The sequence below is a fragment of the Carlito syrichta genome, unplaced genomic scaffold (assembly GCF_000164805.1).
Source record: "Carlito syrichta isolate Samal-C Ts95f unplaced genomic scaffold, Tarsius_syrichta-2.0.1 Scaffold315818, whole genome shotgun sequence".
Lineage (NCBI taxonomy): Eukaryota > Metazoa > Chordata > Mammalia > Primates > Tarsiidae > Carlito > Carlito syrichta.
In genome coordinates, this window is record NW_007259914.1 from 189,250 (window position 1) to 215,859 (window position 26,610).

General features: G+C 40.2%; 1 protein-coding gene across 1 annotated transcript in view; it reads right to left on the minus strand.

Annotated features, from left to right (window-relative positions):
* The window catches only part of PDSS2 (decaprenyl diphosphate synthase subunit 2), a 291,983-nt gene that overhangs the window by 154,928 nt on the left and 110,445 nt on the right, over positions 1–26,610 (minus strand). The window contains exon 2 of the mRNA XM_008073307.2: positions 25,786–25,920. Coding sequence (XP_008071498.1) covers positions 25,786–25,920 — 135 coding nt within the window. The remainder of the gene's footprint in view (positions 1–25,785; positions 25,921–26,610) is intronic.

The window sequence follows — 26,610 nt, forward strand, 5'->3', positions numbered from 1 at the left end:
CGGTAGCGTGCGCCTGTAATTCCGGCTACTCGGAAGGCTGAGACGGAAGGATCGCCGGAGCCCAGCAGGTGGAGGCTGCGGTGGCCGGGAGTGGCCACTGTACTCCAGTCTGGGCGACAGAGTGAGACTCCAACTCAAACAAACAAACAAACAAACAAAAAATACTCACACCTGCTACCTGCTACTTTGTGGCTCTGCAGATCTTGATTAAATGATTTAACATCTCTAAGATTTATTGCCCTTACCTACATAAAGGAGATATCACCACTGACTTTTTAGGATTGTTGTGAGACATAAATGAGATAACACATGTAAAGAGTTTTCAGTACAATGCTCTGTCACATGGTCTGCTCAGTACACAGAAGCTTTACAACTATCACCACTAATATTTGTCCTGACTTATGCACAGAGCTATGGGAGCCCAGAAAAGAGTATTTTGCCCAGGCTGGTATTTAGGGAAGGTTTCTCAGAGAAGATGGAAGCAGAGCTGCAATCTTAAGGGATAGGTATGACTTAGATGAAGAAAGGCAGAAGTGGTGCCCCATGCAGAGGAAACAGCACACTACAAGTATTAGGTGTTTGCTGGCAGATCTAGTGCAAGAATGGTTACTACTCAGTGCCCCTTTTTCTTGGCATCCTATAGCATAGCTGCTTCTCCCCTTCCGTGGTCTGCCATCCGTCCTCTGCAGAAATGCCTTCCTGATCCCTGATAGGCATGTTGGATTTGTCCCTTCAGGACAATTCAGCCCCACAAAATAAAGTGAATCAGATCCTTCTCGAACACTACCAGGACCTGTTCTTTCCCTCTGTCTTATGAACACAAGGAGGGAGATATGCAGAGGCTAGTTATGTGGCTAAGGGTATGAGCTCTGGAGTTCGAATGCCTGGGTTCAAATCCTGCCCCCACTTCTATGGCACTGGGGGCAATACTCACCTCTGCATATTTCAGTTCTCCATGTCTGTTAAATGGGGATGATAATAACAGCACCTACCTTATATTATGAGACTGTTGTGAGGGTTCAGTGAGGTAATGCATGTAAGGAAATTAGAATGGGGCCTGGCAATTAATAACTATTAGCTAGCATTATCTAACAAAATGAAGTTTATGTTTTATGGACATGGTATCCGTGAGAAAATAGAGAATGCACTAGATTAAAAATGTGGCCATCTGTGGAGGGTAGAAAGAAGAAGGGAGAATAAAAAGTACTTACTAAATGCCAAAAGTGCAACATTAAGTGCTTCAAATATACTTTTTCATCTGATCGTTACAATAGCTCTGCTAGGTAGACGGTACTGTCCCCGTTTTTGTTGTTGTTGTTGTTGTTTTGATTCAGTGTCTCACTCTGTCGCCCAGGCTGGAGTGCAGTGGCTCAATCATGGCTTACTGCGGCCTTGACCTCCTGGGCTCAGGTGATCCTTCTGCCTCAGCATCCTGAGTAGCTAGGATCATAAGCATGTACCACCATGCCTGGCTGATTGTTTGTTTGCTTGTTTGTTTGTAGAGACAAGGTCTTGCTATATGCCCAGGCTGATCTCAGACTCTTGGGCTCAGGCAATCTTCTTGCCTAGGCCTCCTGAAGTGCTAGGATCACAGGTATGAGCCACTGTGCCTGGCCTGTCCCCATTTTTATACACGAGTACACTAGGGCTTAGAGAGGCTAAGAAATTTGCCTAAATGAATGGAAGCAAGATTTAAAACTCTGGGTAGATGAATCGAGTTCTGTTCTCCCAACAGCCACATCTTTTCACCTTGCTGGGACTTCATTTTCTTAGCTTGAAAATTATATCAAGACTTTACATTGCTATGAAGAAACCTGAGAGCTGTCTAATTCTTTACTTGATTTTTTAGACCTTCTCTAGGAAATATAAAAATGTGCTCACATTCTGGTTGTAAGTCCTATGCTGAGAATTTTCCTTCAGACAAATCATGAATTATAGGCTATAAATACACTTCCTTGTCCAGAAGTTTGGGATATACAATTTGAGATATATTACAATACACACGGTACACAAAAATACTATTTTTTTTAAACTTCCACTCTATGTTTTCAGAAATTACAAACTGACTAGGTTTACATTTGTTTTATAAAATAAAGTAGGGACTAGTACTAATCTTTAATTTACATTTCTTTAAGTCTAAATATTGTGTAAAGTAGTCTGTGGGCCTTGGATAGCCTTGTGAGTAACATTTCAGAGTAACTTGGCTTGTTAGGTATCTTTTTTTCTTCCTATCCAAGAACATAAAATTTTTAAAACAAAATGAGAATAAAATCAGAAAAAAGTAAAATTAAAGAAAGCCATGGGATAGGTGTTCAGTAAGAGACTGTCAAGACTGTCTTGCTATGTAAAGCATTAACTTTATGAGCTAAACCCAGACATACACACTATAGTCTTATATAACTTATATATACAGAGGTAGTTTGTCATATTGTCACTTCTTTGCCAATGGAGACGTTCTCTCTCTCTCTTACACATACACATACACACACACACACACAGAGGTCTTGTCACATGTTGGCCCCCATACTGATAAAAGAACACCAATTCTTAGGGGAAACTTCAAATACCTAAGACAAGAAACCTGGGGTTGTGGTGGTGAGGAAGCAGAAAATCTTCTATGGAGATATATATATATTTTTACATATATATTTTTTAAACCTAAAAATATAATTTTTTCTTTGATTACAGTTTCCCATATAACCATTAGTGGGCTCCAGCGATGCAAGCCATATTTATTAGAGGCAGCATGTCAAATAGGAGTTGACAATTACAGTCTCTATCAATACATATTATGCCAGACGGTAATGAGCCATCCACAAAGGGCTAGCCATCCAAAATAATCATGCTGCTTTCCAGAGAAATGTCGAAGAGGTTATGGTTTATTACACAGTGCTCATTAGATATACAGTGGCAGCATTAGCAATTTTTCCTTCATTTGTGTCTCATTTAAGGATCTGCCCCCACAAGCACAGTCAAATTAGTACACAAGGTTAAAACCATTATGTCCAGAAAAAATTAAGTTGCATTTATTTTACAGTAATGGTGGATCAAAGGTCCTCGGAATCTATTATTCGCAGAACCATTATCTAACATGGAATATTAACAAAAGGGAAAAGAAAAGCAATGCCCTGCCAACATGGCTCAGACAGGAACAAAGGCAAACTGTGTGAAACAAGCAAACACCACATTACTTAATTAAGTATCCCTGTAAAAACTCTTTTAAAAATAACACTAAGGTTGTGACACCAACTGACAAAAGTCACAAAATTAAAGTTATTAATGAAGTGCCAATCTATACTTCAGAATGCCTTGTTCACATAACTTATTTTTAAACATGTTTTTATACTGCTGTTGTGCACCATTTAGTTGCAAATTCACTGATTGCTAGAAACACGTTTCTTCTTAAAAAGATAACCTGGTTTCTCATTTTATGGCAAGCCCACATTTATTGATATTTAACACATTGAAATTTGCAGATGTAACGATTATAACTAGAAAAATTTGATCAGGAAGGTAAATCTTGGAATAAGTCACAAAAATAAAAAAAAGAACACTGCTAAATAATAGGTACTTCATGGATTTTGCCAAATCAGTAGATAACTAGTTAACTGCATCTGAATTATTAGCAGGATAAACATTTGAAGCAAAAAGACTTTTTTTTTTTTTTGACACTGGGTCTTGCTGTCACCCAGACTGGAGTGCAGTGGCATAATCCTGGCTCACTGTAGCCTCAGCCTCCTAGGCTCAAGCAATTCTCCTTCACCCTCCTGAGGAGCTGGGACCACAGGCACGCACTATCATGCCTGGCTGTTTTTTTGTTTTTTTTTTTTTTTTTTGCTGGAGACAAAGTCTCACTATGTTGCCCAGTCCTGACCTTCTGTCTCATACAATCCTCCTGCCTCACCCACCAGAGTAGCTGGGACTACAGGCATGCACCATTATGCCTGGTTAATTTAAATTTTTTGTAGAGACATGGCCTCCCTATGTTGCCCCAACTGGTCTCAAACTCCTGGGCACAAATGATCCTCCCTCCTCAGCCTCCCAAAGGGCTAGAATTATAGGAATGAGCCACCGTGCCCAGCTTGAAGAGACTTCTAATGTCCTGACTAAACTACTGTTGTAAAGTATTAATTCAGTAGAGTTGGAAGGATAATATTAGAAAGGAAATACAGTTTCCCCACTTTTTTTTTTTGAGTTGGCGTCTCACTCTGTCGCCCAAACTGGAGTGCAGTGGCCACTCCTGGCCACCGTAGCCTCGACCTAACGGGCTCCGGCGATCCTTCCACCTCAGCCTTCCAAGTAGCTGGAACTACAGGTGCGCGCTACCACGCCTGGCTGATTTCTTAAAATATATTGTAGAGATGAGGTCTCACCAAGTTGCCCAGGCGGGTCTCAAACCCCCAGACTCAGGCAATCCACTCACCTTGGCCTCCCAAAGCACGGGATTACAAGCTGAGCCACAGAGCCTGGCCACATTTTATTTTTAACCAACTGCAATTGTAGTGATTATTCAGGGATCCCTTAATTCCTTTCTTTCTTTTTTTTTGAGTCGGAGTCTCACTCTGTCACCCAGGTTGGACTGCAGGGGCACACTCATGGCCACTGCAGTCTTGACCTGCTGTGCTCAGGTGATCCTTCCACTTCAGCCTCCCAAGTAGCTGGAACTACAGGCAGGTACCATATTGCCTGGCTAGTTTTTGATTTATTGTAGAGACAAGGTCTTGCCAAGTTGCCCAGGCTGGTCTCGAACCCTGGGCTCAGGCAATTCTCTCACCTCCGCCTCCCAAAGTGCTGAGATTACAGGTGTGACCCACCACACTTGGTTAATCCCTTCCTTTCATAGAACATTTTTTGAGTGCCTAGATGTCACACCCTGTGACACATTCTGAGAATTTATGAAAAGAAAGAAGAGAGAGAGAGAGGGAGGGAGGAAGGAAGGAAACCATAGCCCTGAGCTCAAGGAGCTCTTGGTCAGATCAGTGATGGATTTGGACAGGAAATCACATGATTTCAGTCTTGGGTAATAATCACAATCACAGAAGTCAGTGCAGGCTCCTAAGTGAGTCCAGAGGAAGAAAACCTAATTCAAACCTTGATGAGATAAGGACTCCCCAAGGAAGTAACACCTAGAGTAGGACCTAAAGGAGAATTGTACCTAACAAGAACTGGGGGAAAAAACACCCCTTGAATGTGGGGAATGGAGAGAGAGGAGGCTGGAGAGGGGTCACTAACCTCCGACCGTCAGAATAAGAAATTATAAGGAATCTCTTTCAAGTGTGGTTCCACATTAAAAGAAAACATCCTGAAGTTGGATTGATGGACTTTAGAAATAAAGTAGGCAATCCCACGCTTTGGGAAGCTGAGGTAAGTAGATTGCCTGAGCCCGCAGGTTCGATACCCGCCTAGGCAACTTGGTGAGACCTCATCTCTACAATAAATTAAAAATTAGCCGGGTGTGGTGCGTGGACCTATAGTTCCAGCTACTTGAAAGGCTGAGGTGGAAGGATCGCCAGAGCCCAGCAGGTAGAGGCTGCAGTGGAAGGGAGCGGCCACTGCACTCCAGTATGGAATGACAGAGTGAGACTCCAACTCCAAAAAATAAATAAATAAATAAAGTAAGCAAGGGCATTCTAGAATAGTTTGGATCGTTTCTTTTAAAACCATGCTAAGAAAAACCTTCCTTGGTCAGGTCCACATATGGCAAATCAAATTTCAGAGCTGATGCACGGATTATCCATTTAATGTTAGCTGTAAATCTGAGAGTCACTTGCCATAACCAAATTTGTATTCTTCTTAATCTTTACCCCCTACAAATGGATAAATATCCTTGTCTTGTTCCCCTTAAACTGACAAAAGCATGAACTATGTCTAACAGCATCACTGCAATTTTTCTAACATGTTTATGTCTACTATGTGTGTCTACTCTCAAAGTGTCTATAAGAGATAATCAACTTTTAGAGGACAGAGAACAGATTGATTTAATTCTTTGGGTATGATACCTAGTACAGTTCAGGTATAATCAGATACCTACAAAAGATTTTTCTTTTTTTTTAATGGGAAACACCACTATGTACCAGTCAGACTACTATAAAGGCTATGACCTATGATATAGTGGATTCCTGAATCAATTGAAGTGATTTCAAGGCCATTTAGAATGGCATCATGGTAGTAATACTTACTTTCCTATTTTTGTATAACAGATTTCCTTTTTGTCAATATCAGATCTTTCTAAACTCGTCCCTATAAATCTACATGGATTTAGCTTTTTAATGACTGTCATTCTTCCTTTAAGTGTTTCAATTCAGCAATATTTGACCTTTCAGTAATTTTTACCTAATGAGCAAAACAAGAGTACAGACTCCAAAGATTAAAAAAATATACATCTACATAAGCCTGGTGCAGTGACTCAAGCCTGTAATCCCAGCACTTTGGGAGGCCAAGGCGAGAGGATTGTCTGAGCCTAAGGCCAGCCTAGGCAACTTGGTGAAACCTCGTCTCTATAATATATCAAAAAATTAGCTGGATATGGTAGCGGGCACCTATAGTTCTCCAGCTACTTGGAAGGCTGAGGTGGAAGGATCACCTGAGCCCAGCAGGCCGACACTGGGGTGGCTGTGAGTATGCCACTGCATTCTAGCCTGGGCAACAAAGTGAGACTCTGACTCAAAAACAAAACAAAACTCTATACATTCTATGTACGTATAACTTTGTATAAATGGTTGCAGCATTATTCCTGGCTTTGAAACTGAGTTTTCTTCTAGTAGTAAAAGTCCCTGGTAAAGAACATCAGAAGCCACAAAGGGTACAGATTATCATAAGATGGCAATCATAATATAAAGTACGTTATATTGCTGAACCAGAGAAAAAGAAAAAGCATCAAGGCCCCACACTGGTCCCTAATGCTCTAAGTTCATTTCAGTACTACATATAAATATGAATTGCAAGGAACATGACAAGACTTAGATGGTGAGGGTGGATACAGAGGAGCATGGACAGCCCCTTCAAGGGCACCAGAGGCTCTGCTGGAGTAGCCATTTTGTCAGTGTGTCTTCTTTCCACCACTCTAAGGTCTATAATTTTTTCATTTGCTTTCACCTCTGCCTTATTCAAGAGCATTTAAAGTGGCTTAGGTATTAGTTGATGATGTTCAATAACAGATAAAACACAACAAGCGAGGCATGGTGGCTCATGTTTGTAATCTTAACATTTTGGAAGGCTAAGGCAGGAAGATCACTTGAGCCTAGTAGTTCAAGACCAGCCTGGACAACAAGTGAGATCGCATGTCTACCAAAAAAATAAAAATAAATTAGCCGGGCATGATAGCACATGTCTGTAGTCCCAGCTACTTGGGAGGCTGAGATGGGAGGATCAATTTTGAGCCCAGGAGGTGGAGGCTGTGGTGAGCTGTAACCATGCCACTGCACTCTAGCCTGGGTGACAGAGTGAGATCCTGACTCAGAAACAAAACAAAACTAAACAACAAAAAGCCCACAACCAGTAGATATGGGAAACACATGAGACAAGAGTGTGACAAAAAACTAAGTGTGATAACCTGTGATGGAAAAGTGTGAATGGGAAGGGAGCAGAGAGAGACCCAGAGCAGTAAGCTAATGGTCTAAATTACAGGTTACTGCAGCCCCAGAAATAAAGGCTTGTTCTATGTGAGAGGGACCTATTGTTTTACCTCAAAATGTAAAGTTGTCTGAATCTTAGAATCATGCATTCTCCAAAGACAACACACAGGTTAAAATCATACCTGATCTCCCAATTTTAGGAAAGAGGAACTCTGTCTTGGACACCATAAGGCTTAGGTTACATCTCCAACTCCTTATATATGGATAAAATAAAAGCTCCCAATACAACATTAATCATTTATAACAACAGATAGGGGTCACCTTTTACTCTTTGAAAATGGCACTAAGTTAGGGATGGTCACCATTTCCGTAGTAAAAAAAAAAAAAGGTAAGCACCTACTGCTTGATGATATTATCTATATCAGTGGTCCCATTTGGGGTAGAGTCCTTCATAGTAGGTGAAAAAAAGTCTTGATGGAGTGAATTATTTTCCCCTTTCCAAAATGTCTAAGGAAAATCATTCATTTACCTCTGGACAAAGGTACATCTGTTAATAAAAATTTCAATATTCTTTAATTTTTTACTCATTAGTAACAGTGGTGATCTCATGGTCTCAGATTAGAAATTATAAGTGTATGTAATAGAATGAAAAATCAAGTAACCACTATTTCATGTGGAAAGTGTTTGGTAAACAGGCCCTTTTTAAAAGAGGAATGGGAGAATGGCAGAAGGAATCTGAGCTGAAGAGGCTGGGAGGTTATCACAACGAAGCCTACCATTTCCCTCCTCGGTTCCTTGACCACAGTGATGAAGTGGCCATCCCACTCCAACAACACCTCTCCCAGGAGGCCAGAAGAGGTCAGCGGAGAGCAGCACTGGGCACCATCCTGCCACCCAGCAGGCGGGGCTCCAGTAGAACTCAGGTCTGTACCCAGAAAAGCAGCCACCAAGCAGATCAAATTGTTGTATTCAGTTCTTTTCTTTGACACAATCAGAGATGACTGTAAGGCTGCTGTAATGGTTAGCTTAAAAAAAATCTGAAGTAGAAAATAAATTCTCCCATGTGGTTGGTGGTGGTAAAAGACAAGTTTTTATACCAAAAAGTTCCTTGAAGAACATAAAGACAGTAAAAATAATAATACCTTGATACTATTATAACAATTATATTTTCTCTGAAATAGTAATTCATTATTTTTCAAAAGCATATGAGTTGTAGGTGTACAAAAATTCCTCTTTAAATATACTCAGTATCTGAATATTTGCACTATAGAAAAAAAGAATGTGCAATTATTAAGAACAGATCAAGTACTATGAAGTCTCCAGCTTCTAAATTAATTCTAAAACAAATCAGAGAATAGAAAAATTAAACATTTTTTGAATGCTTTAAATATTTAAATAAAAATGTTTCCTCTTTTTTATCTTAAGGGAAATGTAAGCTAAATAGAAAGCTCTCTCTCAGTGAGAAGGAAAGGGTTATACAGTCTTTTTTTTTTGAGTCGGAGTCTTACTCCTTCGCCCAGGCTAGAGTGCAGTGGCACGCATGCTCATGGCCACTCCAGAGTCGACCGACCTTCTGGGCTCCAGCGATCCTTCTGCCTCAGCATTCCGAGTAGCCGGAACTACAGACGTGCGCTACCATGCCCGGCTATTTTTTAATTTTATTTTATTGTAGAGATGAGGTCTCGCCAGGTTGCCCGGGCTGGTCTTGAACCCGCGGGCTCAGGCAATCCACTCGCCTCGGCATCCCAAAGTGCTGGGATTACAGGCTGAGCCACCGAGCCCAGCCTACAGTCTTTTCAATGCCAGTTCTGGGTTTCTACTTGTCATCCTTGGGAACTTCCTTCCTTGAGCTCCAACCTACGAGGTATGGCACCTAGAGCCAGCCTTAGCAGCTTACCCACTAAAGCAGAGGTTGTGGCTTGGGCATTTATTAAGTATAAGCTGCAGTATTATGTAAGGCACAGAGAATGACAGCCACAAAAGACCATGTGGTCCTGATTTTAGGAGCTTTAAGAAGCGTATGGGTGACTCAATCAAATTAGAAAATGCTAAGGAAAGACCTACAATAGGTGACTATATTCAACAGAAAATAGCAAGGTCCAAGTTACTTTGTCAAAGATCAATCTCAACCAACATGTTGCAGATAGTATGGAACAAAGTTTGCATAAAGTACTTTTGGAAATAACAAGTTGTCTATTGACCACTTCAGGCAAGTCAGAAACAAAAACAGGTTTTGCAAAGTTGAAGATATAAATTGAATTAAACCATAATAATCTAGTATTATTTCATTTAAATTCATGACAATTCTGATTTTGCAGCTTACTGTTTCTATTCAATTAAAATTGCTCTGGTCTATCTAGAGAGATAAAAAGTAAATTCCTATTTTTTAAAGAAATTCTGAATTAAACACAGAAATTCATTTTAAGTGCAAAGTATCCTTCCACTGTTGCCAGAAGAAACTAACAAAGGGGAGTTAAGTCATTTAACAGTCGTATTTTTTAACTCTCCTTCATCGGGAACACAGTTGTTCGCATGGCATAACAAGCTGTAAATTATAAACATTTTTACATAGCCTGCTGCAAAGAAAAGGCTGCCAGCTTTCTACTATATTGGATAGTGTTCAAGTGATTAACTACAGCTTTGGAGAAAAGGGGTGGAAACTTGTTTTGCGTCTCAGTTTGTTGGTTCTCTTATGCATAGCCTCGAAAAAATTCGTTATATCATTATTTGCAATGAATATGTAAGTAATTATAGTAAAGTCACAGAAGCTCCAGATCACTGCAAGATACAAATTACCCATGGACAGCAGCAAACCTTGTATGTACATAATCATCCAAGAATTTCCTTGAAATGGTATCTCCAATGAGTATGAATGTAATGGTTTTCAAAATACTAAAATTTGCAGCACTGAGCACTTCAGGACTAATGACAAACGAAATATACTTCGTTCTTTGTCTATATAGGAAGCCCATTAAACATAATGTCCATTTAGGGCACAAGTCTATTTGAAAAATGGTTACTGTGTCAAAGAAAAAAAATGCAGGTAACCATATTCTATGACAGAAAAAATAATAAATCTGTAAAAGGAAATATGCAACAAAAGAGACATGGCCTGCAAACATACAAGTTTTGATTTTTAAATTGTATAGACTTCCACCATGGTCCACGTTAGGCCCATAAGAACATTTTGTTTCAATAAATCAACATGCAGCACTGAGTGCCCACCATAGTGCTGGGCCTTTAAGGATCAAAGAAAAATGCTATAACCTATAGCATTATACAAAAACCTATCCACTATACAATTAAATACCACAAAACTTAGAACATAGAAATTTGTTCTCAGTGTCAAGGATGTTAGGATGAGTAAGAAAGTATATTTAGGGTGCCCTGATCCAGAGGCTTGTCTACAGTAACGGAAAAAGACCAGATTCTATGATCAAACGGAGTTTGAAACTCAATTTTATTTTCTTACACTATAAACTTGAGCAAATGATTAACTTTCTCTAAGGCTGTTTCCCAAGAAAACAATTTGTTTCCTATCCAGTGTTATAAGGGATAACTGACTTCATTCATATAAAAAGCACAGAATAGTACCAGATTTACAGAGAGCTCTATATGTGTTAAAGTGATAATTATTGTATTTCTATAATTATTATGGTCAGCTTTGTACATAGCAGGTACTTAATGAATGTTTTGTTTTTTTGTTTTTTGTTTTTTTTGAGTTGGAGTCTCATTCTTTCGCCCAGACTGGAGTGCAGTGGCCGCTCCTGGCCACCGCAGCCTCGACCTGCTGGGCTCCGGTGATCCTTCCGCCTCAGCCTTCCAAATAGTTTGAACTACCACACCCGGCTAATTTTTGATTTATTGTAGAGACAAGGTCTCGCCAAGTTGCCCAGGCGGGTCTCAAACCCGCGGGCTCAGGCAATCCACTCACCTCAGCCTCCCAAAGGCGTGGGATTACAGGCTGAGCCACCAAGCCCAGCTATGAATGTTTGTTGAATGAATGAATGAATCAATGAGCAAATCTAGTAGAGGGATAAGATGGGCACACAGATTACTATAAGACAGACAAGAAGTGTCTCAAAGGTACAAATGGGATTGGTGGGACAGGTGATGGGTTGGAAGATGACTAAGCCACAGGCCTGAATTCTAGAAGATACTGTTTAGTGAGACAACATATATATATATATATATATATATCAGTCATTATAAACAATGTGATGTTGGTTTTTGTTTTCTTAAGATACTTGGAGTGAGTTTAATTCATTGTGAAACTTGCTTTTTTGTTTGTTTGTTTTTCTGAGTCAGAGTCTCACTCTGTCGCCCAGGCTGGAGTGCAGTGGCATGATCACAGATCACCACAACCTCAAATTCCTGGATTCAGGCAATCCTCCTGCCTCAGCCTCCTGAGTAGCTGGGACTACAGGCATGAGCCACCATGTCAGGCTAATTTTTTAATGTTTTTGTAGCGACAAGGCCTTACTATGTTGCCTAGGTGGTTTTGGGTTCAAGTGATCCTCCCACATAGGCCTCCCAAAGTGCTGGGATTAAAGGCATGAGCCACTGCATCTAGTCAAGTATTTTAAGATTCACAGACTATTCCCTCTAGGTTCTGGCTGTGAGTGAGGCATGGCTTTTCCCGGCGTACCTGGATTCTGTATCTTCATGAACAGATACGCTGAACCTTGTACAACTCACCAGTCGAGGAGCTGAGAGGTGGGTCCAGGGCTCTCGTTACTACTTCACCATCTTAGTGAAAATCCTGCTCCTCTGAAGCCAGCTTTGCCTCCCAACATCATTCCTCTTCTCTGCCCTCTATATTCACCCGAGGCTTCAGCATTCTGCTCAGTTCTGTTGTTCTCCTGGTTGACTTCAAGCACATGAATTGCCCACTCTATAGTTTTTCTTTTTTTTTTTAAGTTGGAGTATCACTCCGTCACCCAGGCTGGAATGCAGTGGCACGCTCATGGCCACCACAGCCTCAACTTGCTGGGCTCAGGTGATCCTTCTGCCTCAGCCTTCCAAATAGCTGAAACAGGCTCACGCTACCATGCCCAGATAATTTTTTTAAGAGATGAGGTCCCGCCAAGTTGCCCAGGCTGTTCTCGAACCCGTGCAATCACTCACCTCGGCCTCCCAAAGTGCTGGGATTACAGGTTTAAACCACCATGCCCGGCCTATAGTTTTTCAATCTACTCAGTTAAACCACTTTCACTGCATTCGGTCTAACCACTCTCAGGCACAACTGGAACGTGACCATTCAGAATGGTTCCACTTTTGAACTCTGTACTTCGGTTATCCCACTGTCCATTTACAGACTCCTTCTCTCTCAGTTCTCACTGCATTATGACTTCCAACCCTATCGTGTGACTCAGCACCCCCTCCAGTCCCTTGATCACTACCTTTTCCCTAGCTTGGGGCTCCCTCAATCCTCCTTCCCTTCTGATGGAGCCTAAACAATTATATGAGATCAACTATACTTTGCACATACTCTTTTCTGGTGGACAAAGACATGCTTTCTGGTGATCATGCTTTCACCTTCTTCACGTCTTCTCTAAGACTGTTAGGAATTGCCTGTTGCTGTGCTAAGAAATTTGTATTTAATCCTGCAGAGAATGGGATGAAATTGGAGAATTAAGGACATTATACTCCATTTAAAAACTTGAAGGACACGTTCATTAGCTCACTCCTTTCTACTTGTGGACAGTGCCAAGGAAGACTCGTTAAAGTCCCTCCTCCTCTCGTGTCTCTGTTCATCAGAGACCTGAGCTTGGAAACAACCGGTGAGAGTCTGAGAAGCTATTTGAGCCTCAGGGAGTGCTCAGGACAGTGTGATAATGAGAGACCCAGAAACCAGGCACTCCAGGAGTTTTGGGTCTTTCCTGTTTGTCACTGTGGGGGAGATAGATGCAGCTATGAATGGGAGGTCATACTGGGTGGATGGAAGAGTTATGGAATCAAAGAGAGGCCTCAAGAGAACTCAAGAGAAGATTCTCAAAGGCCAGTGCCCACTTAACTGTAAAAAAAGTATTTGTTGGAGACACTGAAGAACATCACCTAAGAGATTATTTTGAACAGGATGAAAAAAAAAATTTTTTTTTGAGTCAGGGTTTCACTCTGTTGTCCAGGCTGGAGTGCAGTGGCATGATCCTGGCTCACCACAGCCTCAAACTCCTAGGCTCAAGTCATCCTTCCACCTCAGCCTCTTGAGTAACCGGGGCTTCAGCATGTGCCACCACACTTAGCTAATTTTTTTAGTTTTGCAGAGACAAGGTCTTGCTATGTTGTCCAGGCTGGCCTCAAACTCCTAGGCTCAAGCTGTCCTCCCAACTCGGCCTCCCCAAAGTGCTGGAATTACAGGGGTGAGCCACCATACCCAGACCACAGCAGGAGAAAAGTAAAGTGATTGAAATCACGACTGGCCAAGGCGGTGGCAAGAAAGGGGCTTTGCTTTCATAACCTCTGATGACCATGACTTTGTGGATAAAACTGTCACTCAAAATACTATAATGTGAATGGCCAAAACTGTGAAGTTAGGAAGTCCCTATCAAAGTAAGAACTGATCAGTACTTCAACCAGTCAAGGGGTTCGAAGTGGCTCGGGAAACTCTGGTGGTAGTCGTGGAGGTAACTCCGTGGGAATGACAACTTTGATCATGGAGGAAACTTCAGTGGTCATGATGGTTTTGGTGGCAGCCATGGTGGTGATAGATATGGTGGCAGTGGGGATGGAAATAATGGACTTGGTAATGACAGAAACTATTTTGAAGGTGGTGGAAGCTACAAGGATTCTGGTAATGACAACAATCAGTCTTCGAATTTTGGACCCATGAAGGTGGGGAGCGGGGGAGAGCAGTTTGGAGGCAGAAGCTCTGGCCCTGGTGGTGGTGGAGGTCAATACTTTGCCAAAACAAGAAACCAAGGTGGCTATGGCGGTTTCAATAGAAGCAGTAGCCATGGTAGTGGCAGAGGAGTTTAATTAACTGCCAGGAAACAAAGCTTAGCAGGAGAGGAGAGCCAGAGAAGTGACAGGGAAGCCACTGGTTACAATAGATTGTGAGCTCAGCCAAGCACAGTGGTGGCAGGGTCTCGCTGCAATATGGAAGGCATGTTTTAGACAATACTCACACGAATGCACACAAAACTCGAGGACTGTATTTGTGACTAACTGTATGACAGGTTATTGTACTTTCTGTTCTGTGGAAAACCTTTCAACACAGGGTTGTAATACAGATTGTTTTGGGGGGAAACATTCTGTTGATTGATAAATGTAATAGTCTGATCATAACGATGAATAAATGTGTTAAAAAAATAAAAAGTAATAAAAACTTGAGAAGAGGAGAGAATGGGGAAAATCTTTTTTTTTTTTTTTGAGTTGGAGTCTCACTCTGTCGCCCAGACTGGAGTGCAGTGGCCGCTCCCGACCACCGCAGCCTCGACCCGCTGGGCTCCAGCGATCCTTCCGCCTCAGCCTTCCGAGTAGCCGGAATTACAGGCGCGCGCTACCACGCCGGGCTGATTTTTTGATTTATTGTAGAGATGAGGTCTCGCTGCCCAGGCGGGTCTCGAACCCGCGGGCTCAGGCAATCCACTCACCTCAGCCTCCCAAAGGCGCGGGATTACAGGCTGAGCCACCGAGCTGGGCTTGCCTGAAACATTTTAAGCGCCTGCGGGACTTCTACCGCATACAGCTAACATTTTACTGATGAATGACAAGCATTCTGCACTCTTTAAAATGTAGAATTAGATATTGGATGCTGCCTTTGACTGACTACTTGCTAGTCAACACAGTCCCCTTCTTTAAGGAAAATATTTTCAAAGTTTTACCATTAATAAAACAATTTATGAAGCGTATTTTTGCTGTGAAATAGTCAGACAGGCTAAGGTATATCATGTTATTTATACACAATAAATTAACTCTCGGCTGAGTAGATTAGTAGCTTAGCCCACCTACTTTTCATGGTTAAATATACTTGTTTTGTAAAGGGCTGATCGTATTCTATTTTCCTAAAAGCTCTGGTGAAGAAGTAATGACTTCTGACGTACAGTACATTCAACATAAAGAGCTTTCCCCTTTCTTGCTCAACATATAATTGATGCATTTGTGCATGCAGTGTAAGTTGAAAATAATAAAAAGTTAATGAAGAAAATAAGTACTGGTTTATAATGAATTAGTAATATTGCTAGATTTGTATCTGGAGTTTATTGTCACTGTTGTAAGTGGGATACAATCAATAGGAAAATGTAATCAAACTACACAGGCTTTTGTCTCTTGAGACTTCTCTGAAAAGGAGCTGATATATCTTTAGGAAATTATTCTCAAAAGCCTACACTAAATTAAATTATTCTGCATAATCATGTAAAATCACTGTCAATAAGCAGTCCTCATTTTTAAGGTTCTTGTAGTACACAAAGATACATTTCTTAAATAGGCTTTATTGCTTTGCAAGTATGTAATGTAACTACCTTTGAATTAACTTAATTATACAAAACATGAGTAGATTCTCTTTCTTAAAATACTGAAATATTACAAATAAAGTCCCCCTGACTATACCCAAGCCTTCCTTGCTCCTCTTTCTCCAACCGCTGTTGCTAGTAGGTAAGGTTTCTTCCAGATTCTCTTCTACACATTCACACGTGCTATCTTTAAAAAAATAATAACAACCATAACTGTCTTTTAAAATACCATATATTTTAATATTACTGATTTCACATTTATATAATTGAGCCCTAGATAAACAATATGATCAACATGTTCCTCCTTAAGCCTCATTTCTCAAGATGTTTTTGTGATTTGGTCAGTCCCCAAGGAAAATACAGTTTGTTAATTTTGTTTGGCATTTTTAAGTGCTAGACGAATTCTAATGTGTAGAATGAAGGTGAGGATTGATATAGTCACAGCCTATTGTTACTATAATTAGAAGTCATCAGATGCTAATTAGTACCATATTAAAATGATAAATTATGAACTACAATATTTGCAGCTGAGACCAACTCCAATTCCTCAAATTTGAAGGTTTATAGAGAAAAAAAAAAAATGGCCTCAGTCACAGCTGTTTATATTCTCCACTTCTCTTCAGACCATTTCACAAAGGTTTCTGAATATTTTGCTATCACTATCGTCTAACACCACACCAAGTCTGACCAAGTTTCACTTAGAGGAGAAAGTAATGTCAAGATCAGTAATTTGATTTTAAGATATTTTCTAGATTATAGTTATGTTTATGCTGCTTTTTTGTGATAACTTGGTGAAGCCCAACAACTATCTTAGTATGTACAGATATTCCTTGACTTACAATGTGATTATGTTCCAATGAATCCATCATAAAGTTGAAAAATTGTAATTCAAGCCCTTGTAAATCAGGACCACCTGTATATCACTGATTTAACCTTCCTCAATGAATGATACACACTGAATTGAGTGAAGAATTAGCAAAGTTGCTAAGAAATTGATGGTGTCCACTTTAATATAAATGGTAAACTTAGAAATCAAATTCAAATAGAATTCTCTGCTTCATTCCTGCCTTTTGTATTTATGAAAATTTATAGCTTATACATTTTCATTGGTTATTTGATCCTGTCAAAGAGGCCAAAAGATAAAAGTTCAAGTCAGTACAGGGATTTTAAGGCCCTTCTTCTCATAGCAGGATAGAGTTTCTAAGCTAACTATCTGTTAATGTCCTTTGTCCATGTTTGTGCTGTATTACCTTCTTCTTCCTGATTTATAAGATCATTAATTGATCTGTAGGTTAAAACTTGGCCCTTGGCTATGTATGTTGCAAACATTTTTGTAATATGGACATTTGTCTTTTGACTTTATGGGAATTTTTTCCATTGAAGAATTATTTTTATACAGTCATTTATAGTTTCAGAGTTTTTGAATTTTTAGTAAGCTTAGAATTTAATCTGCTCCAAGATTATATTCTACTAATACTACTACTAGTAGTAATAATAATTTGGCCACGATCAGATAGTCATTGCCATCTATGTGCTAGAAACATGCTGAAATCTGGGGTAATGTGGATAAAACACAGACATCTGAATTATGTTTATTATCTTATTTACTTATTTTTTACTCAGAGTCTCACTGTAGTGCAGTGTCACAATCATGGCTCACCGCAGCTTCGACTTCCTGGGGTCTGGTGGTCCTTCTGCCTCAGCCTCCAAGTAGTTGGGACTAAAGGCAAGTGCCACCACACCAGGCTAAGTTTTTTATTTCTTGTAGAGACAAGGTCTTGCTATGTTGCCCAGACTGGTCTAGAAGTCCTGGGATCAAGCAATCCTCCCACCTCAACCTCCCAAAGTAGTAAGATTACAGGCATGAGCCACTGCACCCCACCTGTACTATGTTTAAAAGTACATAGAGCACAAAGTCTTCTCTTCTCAGTACTATGAATAAATACATAAAATGGTCAGCTCGTGATTTTATTCTTATTTATCAGCCCATCTGCCAGCAGAAGTCACATAGGTAATAAGAAAGTACTCATTTTACAAACAGTTGGCATTCTTTAAACTTTGTCAGTATCCATTATGTATCCTGGCAAATAGATTATCTAAAAGGTAGAAATGCCAATAATCATTTTACTTCCATCAAATTACTCATTTAATGCTTTTTCATTCTTTCGTCTTCTGCTTATATCTGAATTGATCTGCATAGCCAACAGATAAGAGACTGACCTAGGGTGAGGTGGCCAAGTGGACCTGCTATAAATGAACACGTGTGTCCCGGGACACTGCAGAGCTTTAATCCGATTTAATGGCTTTACCTCAAGTTGTGGTCCCTCTGCTGCGACCCTGGGGGTCATGGGAACACCGTCACTCACTGCTTCCCCCACAGCAGTTTGTTCTCCTCCCTCTGCTGCTGAGAGGAATAGAACCAAATCTAAAGTCTCCAGTGAAACCACGGCCTCATAGACACCAGAATGGAAGCTGCAGTTATCAAAGGTGAATAAAGAAAATGTAGTGAAAGATGGATGAAAGTGAAATACGAAGGAAAAAACAAAGATAATAAATTTTGATGAGACAATGGGCATGCTTTTTTATTATGTTGTGTCATTTTTGTGCGTGTATGATATTCCACTAACAAGTTTTCTTTTCCTTCTTTAAATGTCACATTATATGGCTTTACATAATAGCTAGGTTAAAATTAAGAAGAGTGATTGAGAGTATCATCACAGCTCAAATCCTGAATTAGAAGTTGCAAAGGACAAAATAAGGTACAGTCACTGTAATCACAGTCCATGTTAAATTACTCTATAAGGCACATACTGTAAAACATGTGATTCGAATGTTTGTCTTGGTCGAGAATACATACATTATATGGAAGATCCAGTCATCCAGACAAAGATTTAAATGAACACTATGTCCAAGGCACTGGTGAGATATATGAGGGGGAACCCCCAAAAACCGGAATTAACTTTTGGAGGGTGGGACCCTTGTAGTACAGGCTTCCTCACTAAGTAAGTGTTCTAGAAACCCATTAGCATCATTAGAAACCCATCTAGTATCAGCTAGTTTTGCTGTGGGAAGCTGTTTGGCTTCAGTGAATTGTTTTTGGAGATTCTTTCAGTGTGTTTGCCCACTTCATGATGGCTGATTTATGAGCGTACCTGATCACAACACACTGATTGTTCAGCAGTTTTTTACCAAAACGGCATGACCCCCATGTCCCACCCTCCCGATTCACCCGATTTCACCCTGAGCGACTTTTTTTTTGTTTCCTCTGATGAAAAAAGTCCTCAAAGGGAAACATTTTACCAATGTGGAAGAGGTAAAACAAAAAACATCAGCAGTACTAAAAGGTATCAAAATGGATGAGTTCAAAAACTGTTATAAGCAGTGGAAAAAGTCTCTCTATAGGTGTAATGCATCCAACGGAGAGTATTCCAAAGGTGACTGAAGTGTAAACACATAAGAATAAATACACAATTTTTAAATAAACAAATTCTGGGTTCTTTTTGGGTCCCCTCTCATGAAGGTATACAAAGCTAAGTGCCAGCCCTAAAGGAGTGAGAAATCTAATCAAGAACATAAAGCAGCAGACAGGGGCCTGGAATAACAATGAGAGATAACACTTGTGAAGCACATTCTATGAATGAGGCACTGTTCTAAGGGTTGTCAATAAATTACTTTCTTTGCCACCTAACAGACCTCTGAAGCACAGAGCGGCTACCTAACTGGGGTCACAACTAGGAAGTGATGGACCAAGGATCTGAACTTGAGCAATTTACAACCAACATGATACATTTCACCTCTTACTTAACCACCTAAGTGGGACCTCGGAAAGCCACTTCAGCCTCATTTTTCTCAGTAAAACTGTTATTCCTGCCTCACAGAGGTCCCATTAGGGTTCAAAGTTAGACACACTGAAAAAGAATAACATTTACCAAATGTTTGCAGCATTCCACAAGATGTACGACTGACAGGGGTCAAAGGGTTCTGTAGTCAAGTAATTGGGAAACACTGTCTCAAATTCAAGATGCATATCAAGAATTCAGACATGAAGCAATGTTCAACCCTGTTTGACTTGGCATGCCTACACTAACTTACTTATCACAGGGTCTTTTGTCCCATTGAACACGTATATACACCTTTAGCCCTAGAACAGAAGTTGGGAGATACTGGCAGAAAAAAAGGCATGAAAGCAGAGGAGCCATTGGGTCCAACTGGCTCCACCAACTTTTAACTGTATGCTATGGACGAGAAGGCTCCATAGCCTCTTAAGTCTCCTGCTTAGGTGGCTTCAGTAATGCCCAGGCTGACGCTCCATCTCTCAGTCCTCAAAGCATCAATTAATTATATCTTATAGTTATATTAAAGTGACCCCCTTGGTTAAACATCTTTCTGATAATAGCTAAGAATAAGAGCAAACACGGAATGCTTACTATGCCATATGTTATTCTATTCACTCATTTAATCCCTAAAACCATTCTCTGAAGTACATTCTGAGGCATACTAGTTGATGGTACAGTTTCCAGATTCCAGCTCCACTCTGCCATCTCTAGAATGGCACTCACTGCTCATCTAGCAGAGAGCCTAATTCCTTAGGTCCTTCACAGTCTGACATCAGCCTTTCTTTTCCACCTTATCTCCTTTTCTTACTCCCCGTGTGTGAGTGTTCTTGGGCTCTAAGGTAAGAATCTGTTCAGGCCTTTCTCCTTGGCCTACAGATGGTTATCTTCAGTTCATAGGGCATTCTCCCTGTGTATGACATTTGTGTCCAAATTCAACACCTTAAGGTCTTGCTCTGATCACTCATTAAACTAATATTTATGAAGCACTCACTGTATGCCAGGTACCATGGTTGGTGCAGGAGATGCAAACTGAGTAGTAGTGCATAGTATTTGCCCTCTTTGCACCTTTTTTAAAGATCCAGTTTTACTGAATTAGGGCCCATTCTAATGACCTCATTTTAACTTGATTACCTCTATAAAGACCCTATTGACAAATAAGATCACACTGTGAGATACTGGGGATTAATACCTCAACATATGAATTTTGGGAGGACATGAGTCAATCCATAATTAAGCTAGTTTATGTTCTGTCAATCCATACAATTATGTAACAATTAAGTACTGAGAGCCTATCGCAATGTTGACACTGTCCTGGGTCCTGCCAGTTACTAGAGTCTATACCCCATAGCTTTGGCCACACAGTGCCTTACTTCCTCTGCCAGGATAAGCCACCCTTTACTGTGCCTCTCACCCACCTGCTTTTCCCTGACTTATGACCTCCTAGTTACCTTCAAAGCTCACTTATAAGTTCCTCGTTTTGCAAGTCCCAAATGGTTGCTTTTTCTGAAATTTTCTTAATTTTCTATGTCCTTAATTCCTCCACAGAACTCTGTCTAGACTCTATCTATAGCATTATAGGACAGTTGTTTGTAAGCTTGTATGTTCCCTGGTTTGATGCAAAAGTCAATGAGGGCAAATACTATGCACTACTCAGCTTGCATCTCCTCCACCAACCATGGTACCCGGCACACAGTGAGTGCTTCATAACTATTAGTTTAATGAGTGACACAGCGAGACCTTAAGGTGTTGAATTTAGCAAGGAAAAATGTGAAGGAGGCGCATTTAGAGACAGAGAGACAGACAGGCAGCTGCTGTCAAAGCTGAGACGTGAAGTAACAAAGGCCTGAAACAGGAAAGTGGAAATGGATTTTAAAAAAGGAGACCTGGGGAAACCTATGAGTGGGTGGCTTATTTGGCATGGGAAGTAAAAGGGTAGGAGTAGTCAAAAGTACCCAGTTCACTGGGGTGACTGGGTGATAGAATGATGACAACGTTTACAGAAACCATAAAGATATATTAAGATAACACTAGCTGCTTTCAACAAATGAAAGCAATTTAAGAGGCTTAGCAGATTTTTCTTCTCATACACCAAGTCCATAAGGATTGTTCCTGATGGGTAGGTGGTTCTCTTCCAAGAGTGATTCAGGGCTATAGACATCTTTCATTCTAAGTAGGTCACTGCCCGATCATCTGCTTAAGAAGTATTACAAATGCAAGATTTTTATGGTCCGAAAATAGTGATCACTTGTACTCACACTCAATTGGTTAGATTTCAGTCACATGGCCAGTTGACTGCAAAGGAAGCTGGGAAATGTAGTCCAGTTGGACACTCAAGGAAAAAAATGTGTTTGGCATATTTGCTTCAGCTTTTTCTCCCACGGTTAAGGCACTGGGAAGTTTCAGGGAATTAAGGTAGAATGAAAATGTGTTCAGTTTGTAGTCTGTTTTTAACTGCTAGTAAGATGAGTAAAACAATTGAGTTTGTTCTTTTTTTTCAAATAAAATTTGATTTAATTGTAGAGATGTTGGGTACAAGTAAGGATTAGCTACACAAGCAGGCTGCATACAGGTGAAGTCTGGGTCCCCACCTGGCCCTCACTTCCCAGGATAGGACCAGGTGTCCCTGAGCCAGTTCTCAATAAAACTTACAAGAAAATGGAATCATCTGTTTAAAAATTCACCTGAAGCCAGGCTCGGTGGCTCAGCCTGTAATCCCGCGCCTTTGGGAGGCTGAGGTGAGTGGATTGCCTGAGCCCGCGAGTTCGAGACCCGCCTGGGCAACTTGGTGAGACCTCATCTCTACAAAAAATCAAAAAATTAGCTGGGCGCGGTAGCGCACACCTATAGTTCCAGCTACTTGGAAGGCTGAGGCAGAAGGATCGCTGGAGTCCAGCAGGTCGAGGCTGCGGTGGCTGGGAGCGGCCACTGCACTCCAATCTGGGCGACTGAGTGAGACTCCAACTCAAAAAATAAAAAATAAAAAAAATAAAAATAAAAATAAATTCACTTGAATTTCTTTAAACTTAATAATCGTATTACATGACCAAAGTCTATTTTTAAATACTAGGTATTACATATTATAATGAATTAGCTTTTGAACACAAAATAAAAACATCCTATCATTAACAGAATTGGAAATTGTAAGCATTTTCTCAATCCTGGCTAGAGATACTTGTACATCTAGTAACACTTTTTTTTACTGGATTTGCAACCAATTTTTTAAAAGTCAGGGATGGTGGAATAAACCTAAGGCCCACAGTCTTGGTGGCAAAAGGCAGTGGTGAATGTTTATGGTGCATTTATATAAATGCTGCTCTCTTGCTTGTTTTTCAAAATGTAGTTACTGCATTGTAGCCTAAATTCTGCATCTCTTGGCCATTATGTGATAAATTCACTAGACACGTTCACAAGCACCAGTTATATCCTTAGGCCAAACAAAAGAGATCACCTAACTCTCATTTGGTCCCTCAGGTAATTTACTCAGGTCCCATTATCTGACATTAAAGTCAAGTGTATAAGAGAAAAATACCAACAATGTAAATCCCAGTAGTTTGGAGGTGAATTAAAAAGCTCCCAAATCAGTACTTCCCTCAAATGTTAAATAATTCACTGTGGCATTATAGATACAAGCCTCCAGCAAAAGTTACACTTGAACAATTAAGGAAGCAGGAGCTAAACAGATGACTTCAGGGGCAGAGAAACAAATTAATGATTTCTCATAGTACCATACCAAATTACTTTTTCACATTAACAAGTGTGTAAAACACCCAAACACCCCAATGACTTACTAGATCAAGTCTGATGATAGAAAATAGCCTGGAACTACATGCCAGGATTATTTCCTAAATGTAACTGTGGATTCAATACACTTGAGTATGAAACTCATTTATGTTATTTAGAAAGTTTTTATGTTCATGATGCATACCTACTTGTTGGCAAAGTTGCTTTACTCAAGCTGCTCAGACAACAATAACCATCTACCAAATATGTTACATGAAGGATCAGAAGCAATGCAACTATTTCTTAAAGGCTAGATAAAAAATTAAAAACACAAAGCTGTCTCACTCTGCACCATGTACACACATGTAACAGCCCTGCCAAGTAGAAAGGGTATATACTTTATAATAAAAATAGTATTAAAATCCCAGATCTACCATGCAAAATTTTAGACAAGTCTTAACCTCGTCATTGGTTATCTCTTTTGTAAAATGGGAATGATTCACTTATACAACGAATATTTATTAAACACCTATTACATGTCAAGTCATATTTTCCAAAGGTTACTTTAGAATTAGAGATAATAAAACACAGCTAATGTTCATTAGCCATATGTGTGTTTACCAAATGTACAAGCTGACTAATAAGACAGGGTTAAAGCTGGCAGACTGAAAATCAATGGAATTCCTAATAGAAAACAGAGATTCATGAGCTATTAAGTGATGGGCAGTCCATTTGCTTTCCAAGGACAACAAGTTATTAGAATTTATTCTAAATCTTCATGTGCTTTTTCTAGTTATCTCAACTAAACTTAGCCAAGCACTCTCTATAAAATTTAAAAAGTAAACTTCTTAAATGAACCCTGAACCCCTAACACAATACTACAAAAAAGAGATTGGCAGTAGTGAAACACTGCTGGGCAAGGGGATAGGTGGTGGCACATGACATCATAAGGGTGCCTGATCCCAATCCAGGCAAAGCGAGGGTCAACGGGAGGCCCAAACTTCACCTGTACCTAGACTACTTATGTACTCAATCCTGACTTGGACCCCACATCTTTAACATTTTAAAAAAAGTTGTTTGCTTAAAAATAATAATAAAATAAAATAAAAATAAAAAGTAAACTTCTGAACTGTAATTCAAATAGGTTTGGGGGAAGGATGTAAAGTATTACAGATTCACCAAGTAAGTTTCCATTTAAAAGTTACAAGTATTGATGACCTTTTTTGGCACACTCACTTAATAGCTAGTCTAATCTAATTAGATTAGCTAACTAATAGCTAGTTTAATCTACAACTGAAATACATCCTTTGAAACAGATTAGACAGGTGGAATGGAATCAAGAAAAAAATCCACAGGAGATTTAGAGAGAAGAAGAGAACTAGTTAGAGCTTCAACTTTCCCCATTTACCAGCTGTGACAACTGAAAATGTCTCAAGGTTTTTGAATGTCAGTTTTCTTAAGAGTAACGTGAGTATAACAACTCTTACCTATGACATTATTAGGATCAAATGGGATACATGTCATAAAGATGATTAGAAACCTAAAAGCACTAAAGAAATATAAATTATTTCAGAGTGAATGGAAACTGAGAAGGGATAGCCCAAGATATCCTTTAAAATGAAGACACTTGTATGAATAAATAGTAAAAGGTCCACAAAATATTAGATTGCCTGGAGGAATGGGCATTTGCAGCCACAACAGTAATCTTTGCTGCTTGTTAATGAGAAAGCATCATTGATCATCACAGCTGGCAAGAAACAACATCTCTATTTATTTATTTTTGAGTTGGAGTCTCATTCTGTTGCCCAGGCTAGAGTGCACGCTCACAGTCACCCCAGAGTCGACAACCCTTCTGCCTCAGCCTTCCAAGTAGCTGGAACTACAGGCGCACACTATCATACCTGGCTAATTTTTTTGATTTATTGTAGTGACAAGGTCTCACCATGTTGCCCAGGCTGGTCTCAAACTCCTGGGCTTAGGATCCTCTTGCCTGCACCTCCCAAAGTACTGGGATTATAGGCATGAGCCACCGTGCCCAGTGAATAATCCATTTTTTAAAAAATCTTATAATGTATTTTAATCTATCTTTGAACTAGAGAATAACAAAGAGCAAAACAGTGATTTCCACTGACCAATGTCCAGTAAAAAAAAAACAAAACATAATTTAGAAAGCAATGTCAAAAACGAATTTCTTCTTACCATGAGTAGATCCCACTGACCGTGTCATAGTTCTGACATGAAGCGTTCGTGCTGCTGGGCCCAGCTGCTTTAGAAATAAGGAGTACCACCAAGCCCCTCAGCTGGAGGTTATTCCGGCTGTCATGTACAAGTCCCCTGTCACAAGTAAAGAAGGAAGAGGATTAATATACCCCAATAAGAAACAGTCAGATAAATTAGAAAATTGCTACAAGCCGGGTTCGGTGGCTCAGCCTGTAATCCCGCGCCTTTGGGAGGCTGAGGTGAGTGGATAGCCTGAGCCCGCGGGTTCGAGACCCGTCTGGGCAGGCGAGACCTCATCTCTACAATAAATCAAAAAATTAGCTGGGCGTGGTAGCGCATGCCTGTAATTCCGGCTACTCGGAAGGCTGAGGCGGAAGGATCGCCGGAGCCCAGCAGGTCGAGGCTGCGGTGGCCGGGAGCGGCCACTGCACTCCAGTCTGGGCAACAGAGCAAGACTCCAACTCAAAAAAAAGAAAAAAAGAAAATTGCTACAAATGTGTCCAAACTTCCAAAACTGGACAGTGAAACTTAGTGAAAAGAAATAGGATTGGGAAAGAAAGTTAATGTGAGGAGGATGCAATGAGTTCAGGAAAATAACTAGAGAACCCCATGGCTGCTTTTAAAAGTGACAGTCTCAAATTGTGAGGTTTCATGATCTGGCTCCCTTCCTCTTTCTGGGTCTTTCTGCTGTTTATCTCACAATCTTAATCATTTGCTCTGATAACAAGAGGAACCCATAGGTTTTTGTTTTTTGTGTTTGTTTGTTGGTTTTTTGAGATGGAGTCTTGCTCTGTTGTCCAGGCT